At 43.4% G+C, this 20,083-nt stretch overlaps 1 protein-coding gene across 7 annotated transcripts; it reads right to left on the bottom strand.

The window, feature by feature from the left end:
* Window positions 1-529: 529 nt before the first annotated feature.
* LOC116951506 (TLC domain-containing protein 5-like) lies at window positions 530-19,996 on the bottom strand. Of its 7 annotated transcripts, none has more exons than XM_076072456.1 (5): window positions 18,331-19,996; window positions 12,574-12,617; window positions 6,973-7,175; window positions 4,051-4,303; window positions 530-3,565 (listed from the first exon to the last, which is right to left on the bottom strand). In XM_076072456.1, the coding sequence occupies exons 3-5, from the start codon at window positions 7,166-7,168 to the stop codon at window positions 3,331-3,333; spliced, it is 684 nt and encodes a 227-aa protein (XP_075928571.1). In that variant the 5' UTR covers window positions 7,169-7,175; window positions 12,574-12,617; window positions 18,331-19,996; the 3' UTR covers window positions 530-3,330. The 7 variants fall into 7 exon arrangements, with proteins under 7 accessions (XP_075928571.1, XP_032826081.1, XP_075928569.1 ...); XM_032970190.2 differs by lacking the exon at window positions 18,331-19,996 and adding an exon at window positions 14,724-15,411; XM_076072454.1 differs by lacking the exon at window positions 12,574-12,617.
* Window positions 19,997-20,083: the final 87 nt, after the last annotated feature.

The following is a 20,083-nucleotide window of genomic DNA, read 5'->3' on the forward strand; positions in this document are numbered from 1 at the left end:
TGAACGGACTCTCGCGGAAGTTCCTCCTTTGACTGCAACTCGGTGTTGATTCTCCACCAGCAGCCATCGTTCCTGCTCACGACGTAGTTTTTGCCCAAGCCCACGTGCTTTTCTTAAATCAATGTCACTGTGTATTTTTTAGATTCCACGTGTTCTTCTGTCTCTTGCGTAATTCCCATCACGCTTTTCTGTATATTTTCTATCACGCTTTTTTGTGTTGTTCCATTTTCTTTGTTAACGTTCATTTCTAATACATGGCACAGCAGTTATTACAAACTGATTAAAATAGTATTTTTTTGGGTAAATTGTTACGTTGCTTTTAATTGATCAAGTTCAGTTTTTAAAAAAACATACCCACTCCCATCTGACGTGTCATTATTTTGATTCCGGCCAGTCATCAATAAAGGTTGTTTTTTGTTCTATTTGTGTATGCTCTATGTAAATAAAGGCCGCTACATTCACCAATGTCAAGTCGCAGGACCGTGCAAGATGGTGACAACTTTGGATGAAAATTACATTCAACACGATATAAAAAAAAATCTTTATAAATTCATAGCACTTCAACTTGAATTGCCACAATTTCTTGGATGGCCACGGAGGTGAATCGACACACTCCAGACATGAGAGAAACGGCGGAGTAATGCGGGGGTCAGAGTCGCAAGGTAACGTGACATTGTGTACATACTTCAGGGACTACATCGTAAAATAAAAAAAGCAGCGATGGATAACTGCCTGTGGAAGAGCCTCTTTGTCACTCCACTGTTGGATGAAGGCCTCCCCCCATGCCACGTCGGTCACGAGAGGTGTTTTGGCCGTACTTCACCAAGCTGGACTGGTTGGGGTATCACAGATGCCACAATGCACAGAGCGTGCCGATGTCAAAGATAAGAGCGCATGCTTTGGTGTCGCAGCAGAGCAGCCTGCGATGTCACAGCGCGCGTTGTGACGTAAAATGAGCACAGCGAGCTGTGACGTCGAAGATCAGAGAGGCTGCGATTGCCGTGAGATCAGAGCATGCTGTGATAATCACAGTGCACAGAACACGCCGTGCGACACGCTCAACACTGCCACGTCAGAACGGAGCACACCGACGTCACGGAGAAGGCTGTGAAGTTTCAGAACACGCTTTCATGCAACGTCAGAATATAGTGCGATGTCAGCGTACACAGAGAACAGTGATATGGCACACATTTTGCTCGTCTTGTTTGTATAACTGTTTTGCGTGTTCGCTGAATAGTGACAGGAGCATTTCATATGTATACTGTACATGAAAATAATAATTTATCAAATATGTGATTCAATGCATGTATTTGCAGCACCAGGAATTAATAGTAATCAATATATCAATAATTGCACCCATACATTCTTGGTTGTAATTTTAAAACCAGATGTTATATTCTCCTTTATTTAATTTAAAACGCGCATTCACCTGATTGGACTATATTTTGTAATAAAAAAAACATGATGATGCTGTTCCTGTCAAGAGAAAAAAACACACATACGACTGTTTATTGGGGTTTTTGTCGCATCGTATCTGGGGTCCGGTGAGAGTATCTGGCACTGGAGCAGTAGCGCAAAGCTGCTCTGGCGCTGGGGGAGCGAGGCTGCTGGAGTGGGGGCAGCTACAGCTGGGGGTCTCCTTTAGCTCTGGAGCCAGCCCGGAGCTGCAGCCAAGCTGCCGGAGCTGGGGCCAGGCCAGAGCTGGAGTCAGGCCGGAGCTGGAGCCAGGCTAGAGCTGGAGCCAAGCTGCCGGAGCTGGCGCCAGGCCAAAGCTGGATCCAGGCTGGAGCTGGAGCCAACCCGGAGCTGGATCCAGGCCGGAGCTGGAGCCAGCCCGGAGCTGCTGTCAGGCCAAAGCTGGATCCAGGCTGGAGCTGGAACCAAGCTACGAGAGCTGGAGCTAGGCTGGAGCTAGTCCGGAGCTGCAGTCAGGCCAAAGCTGGATGCAGGCCAAAGCTGGAGCCAACCCAGAGCTGGAACGAGGCCAGAGCTGGAGCCAGGCTAGAGCTGGTGCCAAGCTGGAGCCAGACCAGAGCTACAGTCAGACGACCGGAGTCGCTCCAGGGTTGGAGTCATGCAGCCCGGAGCACTACTCATCGTAATGAAGTACATTGATTTTGTTTACAGTCAAGCCCAACTCTAGCCTCTCCATCAACACGCTTTTCAATGCCATCGAAACGGTTTAAAATACAGAGTAGCCCAAGAACTAGTTTACCAAGATAAAAGTGGAACTTGTTACGGCATTTTATGGACACTTTGTAAAGTAAATTTTGGTATGTTATTGGTGTGATCCAAATCCCCACCATGTTTTATCAGGAGCTCAAAGTGCCAGATGTGCCTGTCTGGGGATGCGTCAAAATTGTGCTCGCATTGTTGCAGAAAGGACACCATCGTTAAGTCGAGGCTGCCTGAAGTAAATAAATAATGATAAATATATAAATAACAAAAACCCAACACTGCTGGAGCGCTCATCAAGCCGCGTGCGACAGGAGACGTCATGCGTGTGGCACGTGCCGGACTCATCCGTTGTGCGGAATTAGGCGAGCCTGTGCACAAACATTTATTTAACATTTATCTTGCAAATGAACGAAATAAATGTTTCAAACGTTTGTCTCAATTAACTCTGCCGCCTTCCACATCCACCGAGCCTTGTCCATCCACGTCCGCTTTGTGGTGATGGTAAGCGACTCGAAATAGTAAAAGTGTATTCGTGTTATTCCATCGAAAATATGTAGCGAAGGGTTAGTAACCGTTCATTAAATTATGACTTGTGATTAAATGCGAGTGTAGTTAATATGCGCGCGCACCATTTTTTCCCATTTTATTTTACGCGCCGGAAAATTTCCCCAGAATCGGAAAGATTGTACCCCAATTAAGTCTGGTTTCGAGAGATTTTACTGCAACTATTGATACGAGGAACTTGTGCTTCGACATGGGCGAATGCGGTTGATGTTCATGACTTCTGCGTGAACATTTGTGACCAAACACTAGTAAAAATGTAAAGAGTAATATGTAATGTGTATAGCTTGGTAGACTACCTTTTGGGCCCCCCTGTATATATGCTCTGAACGCAACATTAGGAAACGCTGGTTACACAAGTTTATGGTGCAAACGGCGGTAGTACCAATACATATTGCAAACGTCACACGCAGGCAGCAACATTTCATCTGTATTTGTGTATCGGACAATCAATTAATGATTTTTTTTAAAAATAAGAAAATGCAAACACTTTTACCTTTCAAATAATACAGTAAAAAAAATATCCAAAATGCATTTAATTACCTTCACCAAAATACAAAAAGGCCCCACTGCATTCTAGAGGCATCACTATTATTCCGTCAAGGTTTGTTTTTTTACGTATTTTCTGAAGACAAACTTCAAAATATCAATGAGGAAAAGCCAAGAGATTAGGTAGATGCCCACTCCGCCGATCTTAACGAGCAGCAAAGACCGACGGGAAGGAATTATGCTGAAAATCAGCATGGTGCCCAGTCCGATGCGCATGCAGATAAACAACAGCACAAACACCATGTCCAGGAGGACGCCAAGGGTCGCTCCGTCGTACCTGTGCAAAGACAAGGGGGGACACCCCACCCCCGGTGTAGCCTCTATCAGACTGTGCGTGCGTTTATATCACATTATGCTAGTTCAGGGGGTCGGCAAAACCAAAATAACAAGAACAGTTTTTGTTTTTCATTAAGGAAAAATAAACCCCTCAATATTTCAAGAACTGCTAAGCATGCTAATGCGGGAACGTTGGCCCTTAATAGATAGCGTCACGAAGCAGGCCTCATAAAGAGCCGCATGCGGCTCTAGAGGTGCATGCTGCCGACTCTCTGCTAGCTGCTCAGGCTCTGGATAACATTATTTTTTACACAGTTCTGAAGGATGCAAACCAAACAATTTGCAGTTGGCTGAAGTGGCCTGCAGCTCAAGATTGCCACGCCGACAACGAGGTTAGCGACCCCCTTATCAAGCCTGTTTGATTAGCCCCACCTCGTGATAATTAGGTAAACTTTCTGTGGATTTGATAGCGTATCACGAACGTACCTTCCTTCTTGCCGTAGAAACCAGCGCAACTGCAGGATAGGGTTGGTGATCTCGGTCGCAAATACAACTATATTTGTCTCAGTTGCGCACACTCCCAGAGCGAGGGATATTGTCAGTCCACAAATGCTTATTATGTGGTGAGCAATGATGACGCGACTCTGAATGCTATATAATAAGCACCAGACGATGTCAAATAGAAAATACCCTAGGCACAGAGACAACGTAGAGACTTGTAGCTCTGTATTAGGTCCACCTGTAAAGATAAAAAAAAAGTTCACAGCACTGTCATATGCGCTGCTTGATGAAGGACTCTATGGGAGCCATACCTCACCACACTGGTCAGTCGGATTGGTAAAGGGGTAGACAAGTCAAGACCGGTTCAACAGTCATCACTGATGTTACCTGTGGCCAGGAATCGAACCATGTTTGCGGCTTCATGGTGCAAAAGGCTAAGAACAGCAACACCACTCTTCCCCATAGAATATTACCGTCAGTACAATATGCAGGGTTAACACACAAAATGTATTCCTGAAAATATATCATCACCAATATTTTAATTTAAAATACATTATTTAAACATTATTGAAGTGTCAATCATTATATATATATTTTTAACTATGGATTGAATTTAGCCTCTATTAAAATCACAAGTGAAGAAAACACACATTAATCTATTGATGGGTTTCCCTAGTTACACGAATAACAAGTTCAACATAAAAATTGCCGAGACGTTTTTACAATAATCATAACGATACAGCAATTTCATGTTTTTTTGCATGTGTGCGTGAGTGAAAGCTGGAGTGCATGAATAACATCCACGCATATGGGAGAACACTGAAATTCCAGATAACCTGCCGGGAAACTACAGCCCTTGCTGCGACTCACTAATCCTGCCTACAGATTGCTTGCAGTGAGCCACCACACACAGCAAAATCCACACGGGAGCCTTCAGACTAACAACGACTATGGGGAAAGCAATAGTGCGTGAACCCATCCCCTCACCATATTCTTGTCTCTCTGACTCCTGCCCATCCTCTACAGCCTCCCTCCAGGGTCTGGAAAAACGAATGATCATTTTGTACCCAGTGATACAGGAATTTTAGGCATTCATTTGAATCTTACTACAATACTATAACGAGTGTCATTTAGGAAAGGGAACTCTAGAAAGAGAAAGGATTCCATTACACCTATAAATGGACTCCATCACACATATAAATGTAGAGAGGGATATGTTTGAAAGGTTACAGAGGGTTAATAACAGGGCTAATGCAAGAACGGTGTGTGCAGCCCCTGGGATTAGAGACGAATCTGCACATGACCCCACACGCAAGGCAGAGGCACAGAGAGGCAGATACATGAAGATGCAGACCCAAGGAAAGTCAGATAGACAGATAAATACGTACATAGGGAAAAGGGGATGAAGACACAGTGAAGGTTGCAGAGAGACCCCGAGCGAGACAGAAAAATGTGAGTCGCTGAGAGTGAGAGAGAGTACAACATGGGAGGCACAGAAAATCAGAAAAATAAAGAGACATTGGAGGCACAGAGAAAAACGACATTCAGACATAGGCTTGGAGACAAGCACACGAATTGAGGCACTCAGAGACAGAGACACGGAGACAGACACAGAGGCACGTAGAGAAAGGGGCAGAGAGACACAGATAACTGCCTCCTTGCCCTCAACCCCCCTACCCTCCTGATTACAAAGTTATGGGTTGCCGGACTTCGTACCTCGTGCCCAGCCCAGGACAAAGTTTCAAGCACAGAGTTGAGTCGCAGCAAGGGGGAATTCATGGTTTTTGAGGAGTAGAATTGTGTGGAATGGGTATGATGGCCGGGACAGGTAAAAGATGGCTCAATAGAACGTCTGTGAGCTTAGAGGACGCAGAATTAACTGAGAGAGGGTAGAGTGAATTGTGTACTGTTAGTCGTCGTAGTGGTAGTTGTACATGCGTGAGCAAATAAACGTGTGAATGCAGTCACGGAATGGTTCAAGTGAAGATGATGAGAGTTGAGAAATGAAAATTATGCGGTTGATGATGGGGCAGTAGGTGGAGGAAGTTATGTATAATTTACAATCCATTTTCATGAAATGAGGAAGCAGGTAACTGGATTTTTTTTTTTACAGAACCCTCCTGGAAAGGTTTGTTTAGCAGGGTTACTGTTGATCATGGGTGGGATAGTGCCATAACACTGATAAGGTATTCATGTTGTACATACTGTAACCAGGAGCGAAAGGAGCTGACTGACCTGCTCACTTATCTCCAGGAGTATCAGTTGTTGAATGAGAGGGCACCACCATAAGTGAAACATTCTTAAGTGAAAAATCAGATTACTTCTCTACTATGTATTCTTATTTGTTTTGGCCACCATCCATCTTGCATATACTATGTTTGTATTTGTATCAAAGTATTGATGAAAGTCTTGCCTATAAAATGTTAAGAGTTAATACTTGTCTAGAAATGTAAAGATTTTTAAATGTAGGACAGTATATAAAACCTAAAAGGCAATGTGTCTTTTCAAACAATATCTTTAAAGAGCATGATATGCAAGTCAAACATTTTTCCGTCTGTGTGTTATTTTAGAATTCGATCTCCCGAGGTCGCCGTTTCAAAGGTCAGTGCGTTGAGGCAGCAACGTTGAGATCTTAATTTGGCTAAGTTTAAGCTGTGCAACTTAAACATTTCACGCTGATTGACAAGCAACAAATACTTATCGCAGGGCACGTTAAAGGTGTGTCTATAATGTGCATAAAAATAGGCTCTTAAAGTAACTTCAGAAGTCGTTATTCCGAGGCTGTTCTCTGACACAGACTGATTCACTGCTAGCTGCTGGGATGCGATTGGGTGTCTCTTTATCTCGTCACATGATGCCGATAGCACAATTGGAATATACTTGGGGGGAAAGGGGGACACCACATACCTGGATGCGTGAATGGTGAAGGCCCCGCTATGAAGCTGACATATCCCGAGAGCATGGCTATTATGCTTCCATGTAGGAGGGTGATCAGTCGACAGTTCCACTCGGTACTTCGCGATGAAAATATTCGACACAGCACCAAATAGATGAACAACCACAAGACTGTGCTGCCAGCCACCAGGGTCCCCACGCTTGTCATTTTCAACCTGACAAAAAAAAAACAAGGATATACGGGTGTCAGTTATTTTAACAAGTAATACAAAAATTTCACGTGAATAACTTACGAGGTTACAAAACACTAACTTCTCTTTGCGTTTCCTTCACCTCTTTTGTGAAATACAAAGCTACAAGGAAAATACAGAAAACTTGTATCCTGTTCAGTCGGTTCGTGTCTATTCTGGTTGCTTTCCAAAAGCTATTTCAAACAATCTCTGCAAAACTTCATTTCCCATCACCAAGTGATGAAGTTGAGTCTGTAAGCCTTGACACAAAACACAAGGCCAATCTCTTGGGCTCCTATTTTGCATCTAATTTTAATCTATGACTAAAATAAATGCCGCATTTAGTGATTCCTTATACGAATCAGATGAAACAATGAGGATTTTCGTAATGAATTATGTACGTCGAGTACTCTCCAAACCTAATAGGTCTGGGGCTTGTGGTCCTCATGGCACGCCGGGCACTGTGCTCAACACGCGTGGCTTCACAACTTGCTCTTCAAGCTGTCAACCAGCACCCGCATGGTACCAACGACGTTGATATCACCTTGAGTCCTGCCAGTCCCCAAAGAGTGACCGAGTGATCACTGGTATCGTTTCCACCAAGCCCGTTATACAGGTTACCTTTAATGTATATCTCTGCTCGCAGCTCAAGCCTTGTACGTTTTGGCGCTTATGATCACTGCCTATATGGTCACAGCCCTTCGCATTCCTAAAGCATTTGCTAGTGTCGGGGATTGTGCACTCCTTGCCAAGCTCATATAATTAGTCAACTCTCATCTCTTTATACGATCAGTAAGGCCGTTTGTTGCTGGCCACTTGGCATTTTGGAACGATAGGAAACAGTGATCAAAACACATACGATGGTGTATTAATCCTTACCTTTAATGTATATATTTTGTAATAACTTTTCTTCAGTAACATCAATGTAAAAGTGAATATTCTCCCAGAGTAATAAGTTAAAATATTGTCGCTGCCTCTGTGTGAATGAGACTTACCTGCCAGATTATACTTCAAGAAAAAGCTCAGTCATGACCTTGGTATACACATACATGTGTTCTATGCGGTTAGTGCACATGCATGTCTCTCTTCAGGTAAAAAGAATACATGCATCATTGCTATCACTATGGACAATACTGGGTGCATCTGCACAAAACCATCCAGACCAGTTGGTCCCCACGGGCAGGATAGCACCAGTAACGCTCCGTCAATTCTTAAACCTCAGATAACACTGATGGCAGATTGAGATTATTGGGTTAACAATGCAGAAAAACTTTCATCACCTTCGAACTACAAGTTAGAAAGCAGCCAACGACGTATTTTGTGTTGTAAACAAGGTGGAAATCATGGAAATATAGAGATGGATTCAACATTCCACATTATGGCATGCTAATTGAAACTTTTTATTCTTTATATACGTTTTATTTTAAACAATATCGTTTATAAACTTATTTAGTAGCTCATTATTAATCAGGAAAATATTAAATAACGTAATATGTTGTCAACAACTGAGGATATTGCATACGTTTGTTAAATATTTTGCCAAAATATCAAATATTATGACTAATCAAACAAAGCAGCCACGAGAATGGCATGCGATATTCACGTCGTCTGTGTCAGGCAGACCCGAGCAATCTAATCACTCACACTTTCAAGTGAACATATATTGAATAGAAGTATGGTGTATATATTGTAGATTTATATACATTGTAGATTCAATCGGCACAAGCTGTAGAAAATCTAAAACATTGTAACGCAGCATCTTTATAACGCTTCATCTGATGATTTAATGTTGTCGATTACTGAGGCGACATGAAATAAATGATTTAATACGTTGTCGAGAATTGAGGATATAAGTGTATTAAATATATTGTCGGAAAATCACACGTATATATAAGTAATCAAACACAGCGACAAACGGCACGCGCGTAGCTTAAAAGCCCTTCAAAGAATAGTTGTGGGACATTTGACAGAGAAACGCCATACAGGGTTGCACGATAAACCCAAAGTGTGTATACTTCAAGGAAGGTGGTTTGCGTGTTGTGACATGCAAGATAGGCATAACTGAGCTGTCGGTATAAACGTGCTCGGCGAGAGTGAATTATGTAGTTGTTGTAAATGTAAACAATGTGGAAAGTTAAATATTCAGAAAGTACAATTTTCCGCATCAAACAAAAAAAACCCCATCGGTTAACTTCCAATTCTGAAAGTTTAGACCACGGGAAAGAGTCAAATTCGACATCGGTTCAGGAGCACTCCAATCACTTACAATGTGGGCCAGTAAAGTCGTCACGGGCAGAATACCAAGGATTCTAACATATGCTTGCAAATTCTGGATGTGAATGTGCACGGGAGATGGTGTAATATATTAGTCTGTGCTCTTGGTACCCTCAAAAACCTGACACTGTACGAAACCTATTTTACCCCCAACATAATTAAGGCCCTCAACCACATGTTCAACATTTAATAATAGGGTATTTCCCCTTTTTTCTGGCAACAAAACTGAAACCTTTTTACAAGGATTCATGTCTGTATTAACCACAATACCTGCAGTTAAAATGCAAAGAAAAAACATACTATGATAATATATGATGCATTGTCCTTGAAACTGATTGGTCCACACCAAGGGACGGCTTTCTTTTGAGCCTCGTCCCAATTGGTGCTCGACCACATGACGCCAAAAGGCGTCACACAGCTCAAAGACAATGCACTATCAAAGTAATGAGGGCTCGGGGTGAGCATCTACATCATTAGACCTTCTTTGCCAGTACCAAAATGTAATAATAGGGTTTTTCCCCTTTTTTCTGGCAACAAAACTAAAACCTTTTTTTACAAGGATTCATGTCTGCATTAACCACAATACCTGCAGTCAAAATGCAAAGAAAAAACATACTATGATAATATATGATGCATTGTCCTTGAAACTGATTGGTCCACACCAAGGGATGGCAGACATGAATCCTTGTAAAAAAAAGGTTTCAGTTTTGTTGCCAGAAAAAAGGGGAAATACCCAATTATTACATTTTGGTACTGGCAAAGGAGGTCTAATGATGTTCAACATTGTTGAATTCAAGTAAACACAAGTGTTTGTGGTTCGTCCTCGTTGTTATTGTCGTCTTTGAATAACCGAAACACCCACAGCAACGGTCGACATGGGGTTTGGCGTGAGGGCAACCCAAGGGAGTGGACAGCATCGTGTTGCAATGAGGAGGTGGGTGAATGAGTTCTAGCTTGTAATTCTGTACGCAATCTAAAGTAAACACCAGAAACAGCCTCCACAGTACAGCCAAAAGTACATCAGAGACAGCCTAAAGAAGGCCGCTTTATGATTATTATTATCAGAGCGTGTGTGTTTGCATGTTCACCACTAGTGACGTGTGTGGTTCATGCGAACTTGATTCCTCGCAAAAAAAAAGTTTATGTCTGGTGTTTGAACATGCGAACTTGATTCCTCGCGAAAAAAGGTTACCAATTTGGTGTTTGAACATCTAAACAGCCGTGTTATCATGGCTAGAAAGGATACAACCCTATTCCAGACACTTTGTTTATTTCGCTAAAGTCACGTAGATAGAAAATTAATAAATCACGACGTTTCGATCGCAACGCAAGCAACCGTCATCAGGTGAAACAAAGAGCTGTTCTACCTACTACGCGACTTTACCGAAAGAACCATAGAGTATGGATTCCTGCAGTCACGAAAGCTTCAAATCAAGATTGATAAAACCCTATTTTTTTCTACTTTGATATTGTAAAGTCAAACAGTGGTTTGCTGACAGAATTCAACTGTTGGCACGGTTTTAGCAAATTGGAAAATGACATTCTCCACAACGGACAGATACTGTACAATACTTGTATATGCAATACAGAAGCACACCAATAATACGAAGGACTGCACAGAACAAGTTTAAGAAAACAAAAGAATTACCTTGACAACCAGTAATTTTAATAGCCGTGGGTCACTACGGTGGAAGTGACCTTAACAGTTTTCACAACCGGCCTTTTTTTAATGACTTACAGTACTGCTAATGCTGACACTATTACAGTACAACGACACGTATAATAACAATACAGTACCGATAAAGAATGAAATACCTTCACAAGCGGTGCACGGTCGTCGAAGAAAAACACCAAAACAACTTTTTTTAAAAAAAAAAATTCGGCCGCCCAACTTAAACGCTTCCCAAACAGCCAAAAGAAATCGACTTTAGTCTCCAGCAGGCTGAGCGCCTAATGCTGCTGCTGCTGTTGTTGTTGTTCCATAACAACGTTTAACATTTCGATAACAAGACAACTTCTACAAGAGATGTAACAACAACAATAACAGCAGCAGCATCATCATCATACCGTCGTCAACGCAGGGCGTCGTACGTACAACACAGCGCTTCCTCTCCCTCTTCACTCATCAACGTACGAATCCATCGCGACCGCAAATGACCCCCAGGCGCCCAGATGATGATGATGACGAGATGAAACTACGGCGTCGTTCTTCCCCACGGCCCCTGTGTGCATCCAACCCACACCCCCACCCCCACCCGCCCACTGATGAGCAATTCTAGTTGAACGGTTGGGTATAAACACGCCGTGCTGTTGGCGCAGTGACACTTGGAACCTGTTGGGAGCTGTCGGGACCTGTTGTTGTTGTTTGTTTGTTTGTCGAGGTGGTCACAGGGATTCCAGGTTCGTGGGCGGACGCGTCACGAAAGTGAGCGACAAGAACGCGAATCGAACTCCTATACCGCGTGATCGGTGTCTATTTTTGGTGATGTTAATGTATCCCAAGCGTAGGCAATTCACGCGCTCATTGTATGCACATGTAAAAATTTAATAACCCCCACCCCCCCCCCCCAAAAAAAAACGGGGTGGATAAAATGAGACGAATAATACATCATCATCATCCTACCTGTCAACCCCTTATCAGTGGCTGCCTTATTACAGAGCAATTCAGACCTTATTGGTCACCCCGTGCCCCTTATCAATCTCAACGCTCATCCTACAAAGTCCCATCACAAGGAAGAGAAACACAAACAAATAGACAACACTTTTTGTTTGTACGCCGTATGGACGTGAAAACCCAATTTCCCTGTACAAGAATACGGGGTAAACCCGTATGGGTTGACAACTACGCATCACAGACAACAATTATCACTGCACGTGTTCGCAAATAAAGTATTGACAACATGCTCGGTGTGCAAGGATATTTTTTTCAGAATATGTATTTATACTGGAGGAATCCGATGAGCCGTAAAGCGCTTCCCCCCCCCCCCCCCCCACAGATGTCCTTATTGTGTTCGTCTATAGAATGACAACAGGGTGATGACTTGAAGACAAGAAGTTGAGAGATGACACGAGAGAGAGAGGCAGTGGTGCTGTTGTGCCCGGCACTCACCGCCTCGGTCCGACCCGCTGATAATCCGGCTATGGGGACCGATGCTGCCGTGGTGGGAAGAGTGCGGTGAAGAGACGGGTTAATATACACGACATGTAAATCATAACAATTTACTAATTTATCCGAGGAAAGTCACACCGAGTCGTAAGACTCTTTTTAGGGGAAGGGTTGTTTTTTTTATTTCGAGATGTTTTCTGCCCACTGATTCTGAGTTGTGTTCGTTATTCACGCGGGAGGGTACAACCCACGCATTGCGCGAGGGGGCAACACGCTATCCCCGTACGGATATAATAAACAGCTGATAGGCGTATTAGCCAAGCTGTTGTACTGCCTTCCCTTGGCGAGCCAAGGTTACTGCAACTTCCTCGACGCCCACATGAACGTCTGTGTGTGATCCATCAACCCTCGCCGCCTCCACAATGCGGGATCGCAAACGTGCATTGCCACCACCGCCGCCACCATTGCCTTTGCAGCCACATTCATATGGCACGCGTTGCATATCTCGTATTGTATTGCTGTAATCAATATTACCAGGCAACATGGTTTGTTGAAATCATGAACGCATTTCGGCGGTATGAGGAAACGACGTTCTGGATGCCCAAGGGGCCCAAACCTCCCCCCCACCCCCTCCCCGTGTTGTGAAAGCGTGGATCGAGATTCCAGGGAGTCGGGGCGTTGCGGCACTGGAATATTATATTATAAACAGCTGTTGTAATTACGTGTGTTTTTATTGATATGGCATGTGACTTGAAACGTACCACCCCTCCCATCGTGTCCACTGGTATGCCCCTTGTGTTGCATCTCTGGTGGTTTTAATGCAGTCAGCTGAAGCTGCAATCACGACTGGTAAACACAGACTACAAAAGTTCGTGCGTTGTTCTAACGTTACTAAAACGTGAAGGGCACGCAGTAGGTAACATTTGTTGAACAGGCTTACGACCCTGCTGATGAGACTGGGTGAAATCAAAACTGGAGGTCCAGGTTTCGACTTTCTTAAACAAATGCTGCTGCAGGAGATGGGGATTCAGAGGGCCGCCGTGGTGAGATGTTGACCACCTCGCCTGGTCTACAGGAGGTCGTGAGTTCGACCTCGACCCTGACCGCCCGCTGTATATTTGTGGAAGTGTGCGGTGTCTCTGGATATTTTTTTTTCCCTACGGGTCCTCCCGGGTTTTCCCCTCCACGTTTAGAATCAACATCGCGCCTTTAGATGATTTGGCCGCTTTAAATTTCCACCCGACAAGCCACTTCGTTGAGCAATCATATGTGGCCAGGTCGCTTCTGGAAAAAAAAAACAGCTAATGTAGCTTAGTGGGCCTTAGTTTCTTTAGTATTTTAAAAATTATCTACGGTATATGAATACCGTAAACCCTTGCTCGTCCATTCCACTGCTACGTGTGTTAAGAGAGGCAGGTTTTGGCAGGTCTCTCATTCCACACGGACGAGCCTGTCTACAAAGTACTCACGCAATCTACAGGCAATGCACAATACCCACGCGCCACGGTTTACATGTGATACACACTGCAATACTGTGCCCCTACAATCACCCTTCATTGTACTTTCTCACTTCTCATCTTCTTCACTTGAACCATTCCGTGACTCGCGCGCACACACTGCTAACACAGTTCTGCACTAATCACCCTACCGTCACGCATTCGCCAAGAAGAGCTTTGTTTTTGTTTTAAAGAGTACTTACTAGCTGTGCTCGGAACGTTTTATTTTTATCCAGCTAAGGACTGTTGGGATTTCGGGGGGGAAAAAAAGCGATTCATACAATTCATACATGATTCATATAAAAGCTTCGAATCTAGAATCATATAAATGAATCCTAGAGTAAAATGCACACAACGACATCGTGGTGACCTGAAACATGCTGCCAGCAACGGCCTTCGATCTCCCGCTTTGTTAACTGGAAACCAACAGTGGGAGAGGAACAATAAATCAACGTTCAATTGGCTCATTGTGAAACTTGCCGAGACCACTGTTGCAAGTGTGTTGCATTCTGAACTCACACACAACCACGCGCACACAACCACGCACAACACACAACCACGCACAACACACAATCACACACACACACAACCAAAAAAAACCCGGTTGGCTTTTAGAAGTTCAATTCAGATGTCCGTATAGTGTGCAAGTCCACTCACCTCCAACAGAAAGAAGGTCGTCGTCTGTGTAGCGTTCGGTCACCACGCTGTTAAAACCATTGCATCTTTTACACGATAAAACGCCAATTGCAAAAGGAGACTTCTCCTTAAGCATCACTTTCCTGGACTGCTTGACTAAGCCGCAACGTTTCTCTGCGCAAAGCGTGTATTTAAAACTCGTTTTTTCCGGTACAACCGCATTCCCTTTCAATCGAGACAAAAAAAACCGTGGGGCTCGAATAGACTCTCAGCCTTCGTGGTTTTTTTTTTAAAAGAGAGAAAAGCTATATAATTAAGCCGTATTATTCGCGCTTTTAAAAATAAATTTGAGTTAAAGGTGTATTTTAAAATGTCGCTATCCCCAATTTCTTTTGAGCTCCGAATCAACCACAACGCTGCGTAACTGCTGGTCAAGCCAACCAGCACAGCGAACGAACTTCCAGACAACAGCCAACAACCACCACCGCCACAACCACCACCAACAACATCACCAACAACCACTACTACCAGCAGCAACACCGCGTCGCCGCTGGCTCCACGCATTTGACGTTCACCCAACTCTTGATATCGAGGCTAGAGGTCACGCGAACAAGCAAACGGTGGCGGAGATTGGCAACGAAGCTGATGGCAGACGGGGGAGGAGAATGCCATGGGATTTTGAACACGCGGGTTACAAACAACCAGCCACCACCCAAACACCCACCCCCTCCAGGCTGACACCGTCAGGTTTAAGTTAAGTAGACTGGTTGTGATATCGTCGCGATCGAATGTGGGCAGGTCGAGCATGTATAGTGGGACCTGTTTTTGTTGTTCAAGTCGAGTGTGGTCTGCAAAGGTCCAAAAGAGAACAACAATATATAGTCTCGTGAAGAGGGCTGGATTCGTGGGGGGAGTTGGTTCGTGGGGTTGAGTACCCAGCGACCCGAGTTCGATTTCTGGCCACGGCTAACATCAGCTGCGTTCTTTGGGGGGTGTTGTTGGTTTGCCACCTGTCCGAGTTTGACCCAAGCTGGGAGTGCCTGGTCACTGCGTGAGACTGGGCAATAGGTGGCGTTATTGGTACGGTACTCGAAGCGCCTTCGAGCAACTCTATCCGCCGACAACCCACCCAGGCCATTCTGTTGAACCCCGCCAGTACCGGGGAGGTCGCTCATTCGTCTCTGCTCTCAACTTCTGCTCCCCACCCCAACCACAGTCCGTGCTGTCGACCTCCTGTCCCTCTATTCGTGCCCAAGTTATAACGCACCTTCGATTAGCACGGCTGGCTACGTACTGTGCGAAAGAAGTTCAACATACATACAGGTTCGATACCTTTTTTTCCTCTTCCTACGATCGACTAATTTTCTGTAAATCTAATATATCCACTGTTTCTATGCAGTCTTGAGATGTAGTCACACTGATGCACTATACAGTATAAACATCCAAATTAGATTGTATTGGGTGATGATAAGATTTGTGACGCTGCAAGAATGTGATAAATGCATAATTACATCACCACAAGCCAAGGAAGGAAAGTTCGAAGAATATTCATAAATTGTTCTGTAGTGAGACCACCTTGATATGATTTCAATAAACTGTCCACTTTTAAGTCTATACATGTACTGTATAATTAAATGACCTTTAAATGCATTCTAAATGTGACCATTGTACAAACGATTAATGAGTATTTTTTATAACCGATGAAACAGAATTAACACTGTCAGACAAACTTGAATGGATGCATATGTTGTGCAGCAGTACAGTGTATATAATTCATGACTGGACATAAGTCCGCAAAACACTTTATTTAGAGATCATTGCTTTTGTCCAGGATCAGCATAAAATTACGGTACCCGTACCGCACATGCGACAAAAAATTGGAAATACATCCACACAGTAGTTAAATTTGTTAAAAATAGTGCATTTTCAAAAGTCACACACTCCGAATATGCAAACATGTATCCACACAATGTCGTCCCACTTCCGACCGTACAGCTGCATATGAGTGCATTCAACCCGCGTAATCCAGCGAAGTTTCGGTAGAAAGAGGTTCGCCGCGTATATGCTAAATTGCACAAACCGAACCCGCATAAAGCGAGGTAAATCTCCACCATAAGCATTATAGCATTCCAATCTCAATAGAAATTCTTCGTTAAAACGATCGCAGAGATCAAGCACATTGTGATCGCCTGGTCTCTCTTCTGCTGCTACTATCCGTTTTCTAAAATGTGATCTTGGCTGACTCCTCTCAAACTGCACGCAGCTGCCTCATTACACCGCGGGGCATATGCAATGTGTTTTTTGTGTTTGCCCCCACTTTGGAACTCATTCTATATTTAAAAAAAAAATCAATGTGACAATTCCAGAAGCTTGTTAATTCATTTTAGCCAGTTTGAGAGTATGAAAAAACAAGAATATATTTTAACCTTCCTGGAAATAAAACAGGCGTTAAGATGTTCAAACACCACAAAAAAAACACACACATTTGCAAAGGAATCAAGTCTGCATTAACCACACGTACGTGTGGCGAACATGCAAACAAACATGCTATATGCCCATATACGCATTGTCTTTGAAACTGATTGGCCCACACCAGAGGCAGTCTTCTTTAGGACCCAGTCTAACCAGTTTCAGACAAGAGAACGCAAAAAGGCAGACGCTTACCCCGAGCTAAAATGCTCTGATAGTGCGGCGTACTCTTTGCTTTTTGGCGTTCTTTGGTCTGGCACTGGTGAGACAGTTTCAAAGACAATGCGTATGTTATCAGAGCATGTCCGTGTGCATGTTCACTACAAGTACACGTGCGGTTAATGCAGACTTCATTCATTGCAAAATGTTTCTATTTGGCGTTTGAACATCTTAACACCTAAATTTTGATTTAAAGCTTTCGTGACTGCAGTAATTCATATTCTTAGTTTTTTCGGTAAAGTCACGTTGAAGAGGTGTGTCACACCTGATGATGACCGTTTGAGTTATGGTCGAAACGTCGTGAGAATTTTTTATTGTTTTATATATATTTTGTTATTTTGTTGTTTCTCTTCAACGTGACTTTACCGAAAAAACTTTCGACCATAACTCAAACGGTCATCATCAGGTGTGACACACCTGCTTTTATGTGTGTCACACCTGATGATGACCGTTTGAGTTATGGTCGAAACGTCGTGAGAATTTTTTATTGTTTTATATATATTTTGTTGTTTCTCTTCAACGTGACTTTACCGAAAAAACTAAGAATATATCTTAACACCTGTTTTGTTGCCAGAAAGGGTAAAACTATTCACATTTTTTTCATAACTGTTCATTCCTACCTGCCGTACCATCTCCAGTTCTCTCTGTTGCTGGCCACTTTAGTGTTTAGACCATACAACTTCTGCGTAGTTGACTGTGATTTTAATAAAATGAATATTTGAAATGTGTTTTTAAAAAAAACCTTTCAATCCGTGATTTTACACAAATACTGAATGCAGAATTGGATTTTCCCGACGTGACTATGCAGAAGGAAGTATGCACGACTGCAAATGACAGTGCATGCCATTCAAATAGGTGATGAAACATTTGGCACAAAACACAACAATTCTGCAGATCATGCATTGCTATACGGTACGATAAAGGCGTGCGTGTCACTTACATAACTGCATCAGTCGAAATGTTGGGTCACAGTGTTAGGACTAAACCAGACTGACTTTATCAAGCGGAATGGACATTGAGACCAATTAACGACACAAACGGTAACAACTGCATAAAAGCAATAACGGTTATATTTCACTACATACTCACTGCTCAATTCCTTTTTACAGCACAAGAATTCCGGTTATCTATATAACAAAAAAAAACCGGCTTCAAAGAGAAATAACACAAACAAGAATTGCAATGATGTGAATGTACCTCTGCTAACTACTGTTGTTCTCATATACCACTTAAATTAAACAAAATCGAGGGGGAAAGCATAGGTATCTTCACCACGTGCATGAATTATAGCATTCCTGTTATTCTGGGTGGCTGGGTTTATTTGAGCTGCGGGTCACGTTTGCCGCAGCCGACCTTTAAGGACGTCAGTGCACTAGCGCCATCTGCAGCTCGGTCTGTGTGTGGGCTTGCATGATGGAGTGTACAATCGGTGTGGATTTAAAATCATTACGATAAGACGCCCGATTATGGAGATGATCTTGTATTTTAAGCAAGCCTATGACTCTGGGTTGCGCGAAGGCTTGATTGAACTGCTAGGCTGCTATGGAATCCCAAGTAAGATAAGTCAGCTGCCAAAAAAACGTGTATGATGGGACCCAGGCCTGTGTACCGATAGAAAGTGAGACATCAGAATGACTTGGTCAGTTTAACACGTAGGCTTTCGCGACCAATATTATTCATAATAAAGGTTTTTGGGTTAGATCGCGTTATTTATAAATGTGTCGTAACCCTCCACCACCCGACACGGCCAAACAGTAAAAAAATGTGTCACGTTTACAAAGGACAAATAGTTCACTACTTTAGCCCACCGGTGTGTTGAAGAGTGAATCAACATCATTTAAAATTTGAGTCCGACGTTTCGCTGAATACGTTAAATGATGACGTCACCCAGCTGCTCTATTTAAGACCGGGAGCAAGCGAGGGCTTTACCATTCTGGCGAAATTGCCCGATGAAGATGGATGTAATTACCAGCGAAACGTCGTACTCAAATTTTAAATGATGTTGATTCACTCTTCAACACACCGGTGGGCTAAAGTAGTGAACTATTTGTCATTTGTAAACGTGACACATTTTTTTACTGTTTGGCCGTGTCGGGTGTGGAGGGTTACGACACATTTATAAATAACGCGATCTAACCCAAAAACCTTTATTATGAAGAATGACTTGGTGTTAGGACAGGTGGTCGTCAAGGTTGTGTTTTTGTCTCCCGCGTTATTTTAGACTGTGCGTGACAATTCACGAACACCACTACTGGAGTTGGCACAGGAGATACCCCAGGCATCGAAGTGAGATGAGTTGTGCAGGACTTGGAGCAAATGCGGATGATGCATTAGAGTCCTCCTCACAGGCCCTTGTCGCGACAGGAATGACTGAGCATGGTAATATTAGAAGCAAATGTGTTTCTAGGTTAAACAAAATACCCCATCCCCCTTTAGTACCGATTAGTCCAGCTAAGATGCTTACAGTGATGGATGGGCCGTATCCGTGCCCTATCAGTGATTTATTAATAGGGCACGGATATGGCCCATGGACTGTAGGTTCCCAACCTACCCCTGTTGTAAAGGGCTGTCCATAAATGACGTCACGCGATTTTGTACGATTTTTGACCCCCCCCCCCCCGTCGTCACACGGCATCACAAAAAGTCAGACCCCCCCCCCTCAAATATGACGTCACAAAGCTCTGCCCCCCCCC

Source organism: Petromyzon marinus, chromosome 3 (genome assembly GCF_048934315.1).
Source record: "Petromyzon marinus isolate PM22_M1 ecotype Great Lakes invasive population chromosome 3, UKy_Petmar_22M1.pri1.0, whole genome shotgun sequence".
Lineage (NCBI taxonomy): Eukaryota > Metazoa > Chordata > Hyperoartia > Petromyzontiformes > Petromyzontidae > Petromyzon > Petromyzon marinus.

What these genes read in the sequence shown, in the direction of transcription:
- LOC116951506 (XM_076072454.1), bottom strand. An exon ending in TTCACCATTCACGCATCCAG is followed by an intron (nt 4,304 to 6,972) that starts GTATGTGGTGTC and finishes TTATCTTTACAG; the next exon opens with GTGGACCTAATACAGAGCTA. An exon ending in TTTCTACGGCAAGAAGGAAG is followed by an intron (nt 3,566 to 4,050) that starts GTACGTTCGTGA and finishes GTCTTTGCACAG; the next exon opens with GTACGACGGAGCGACCCTTG.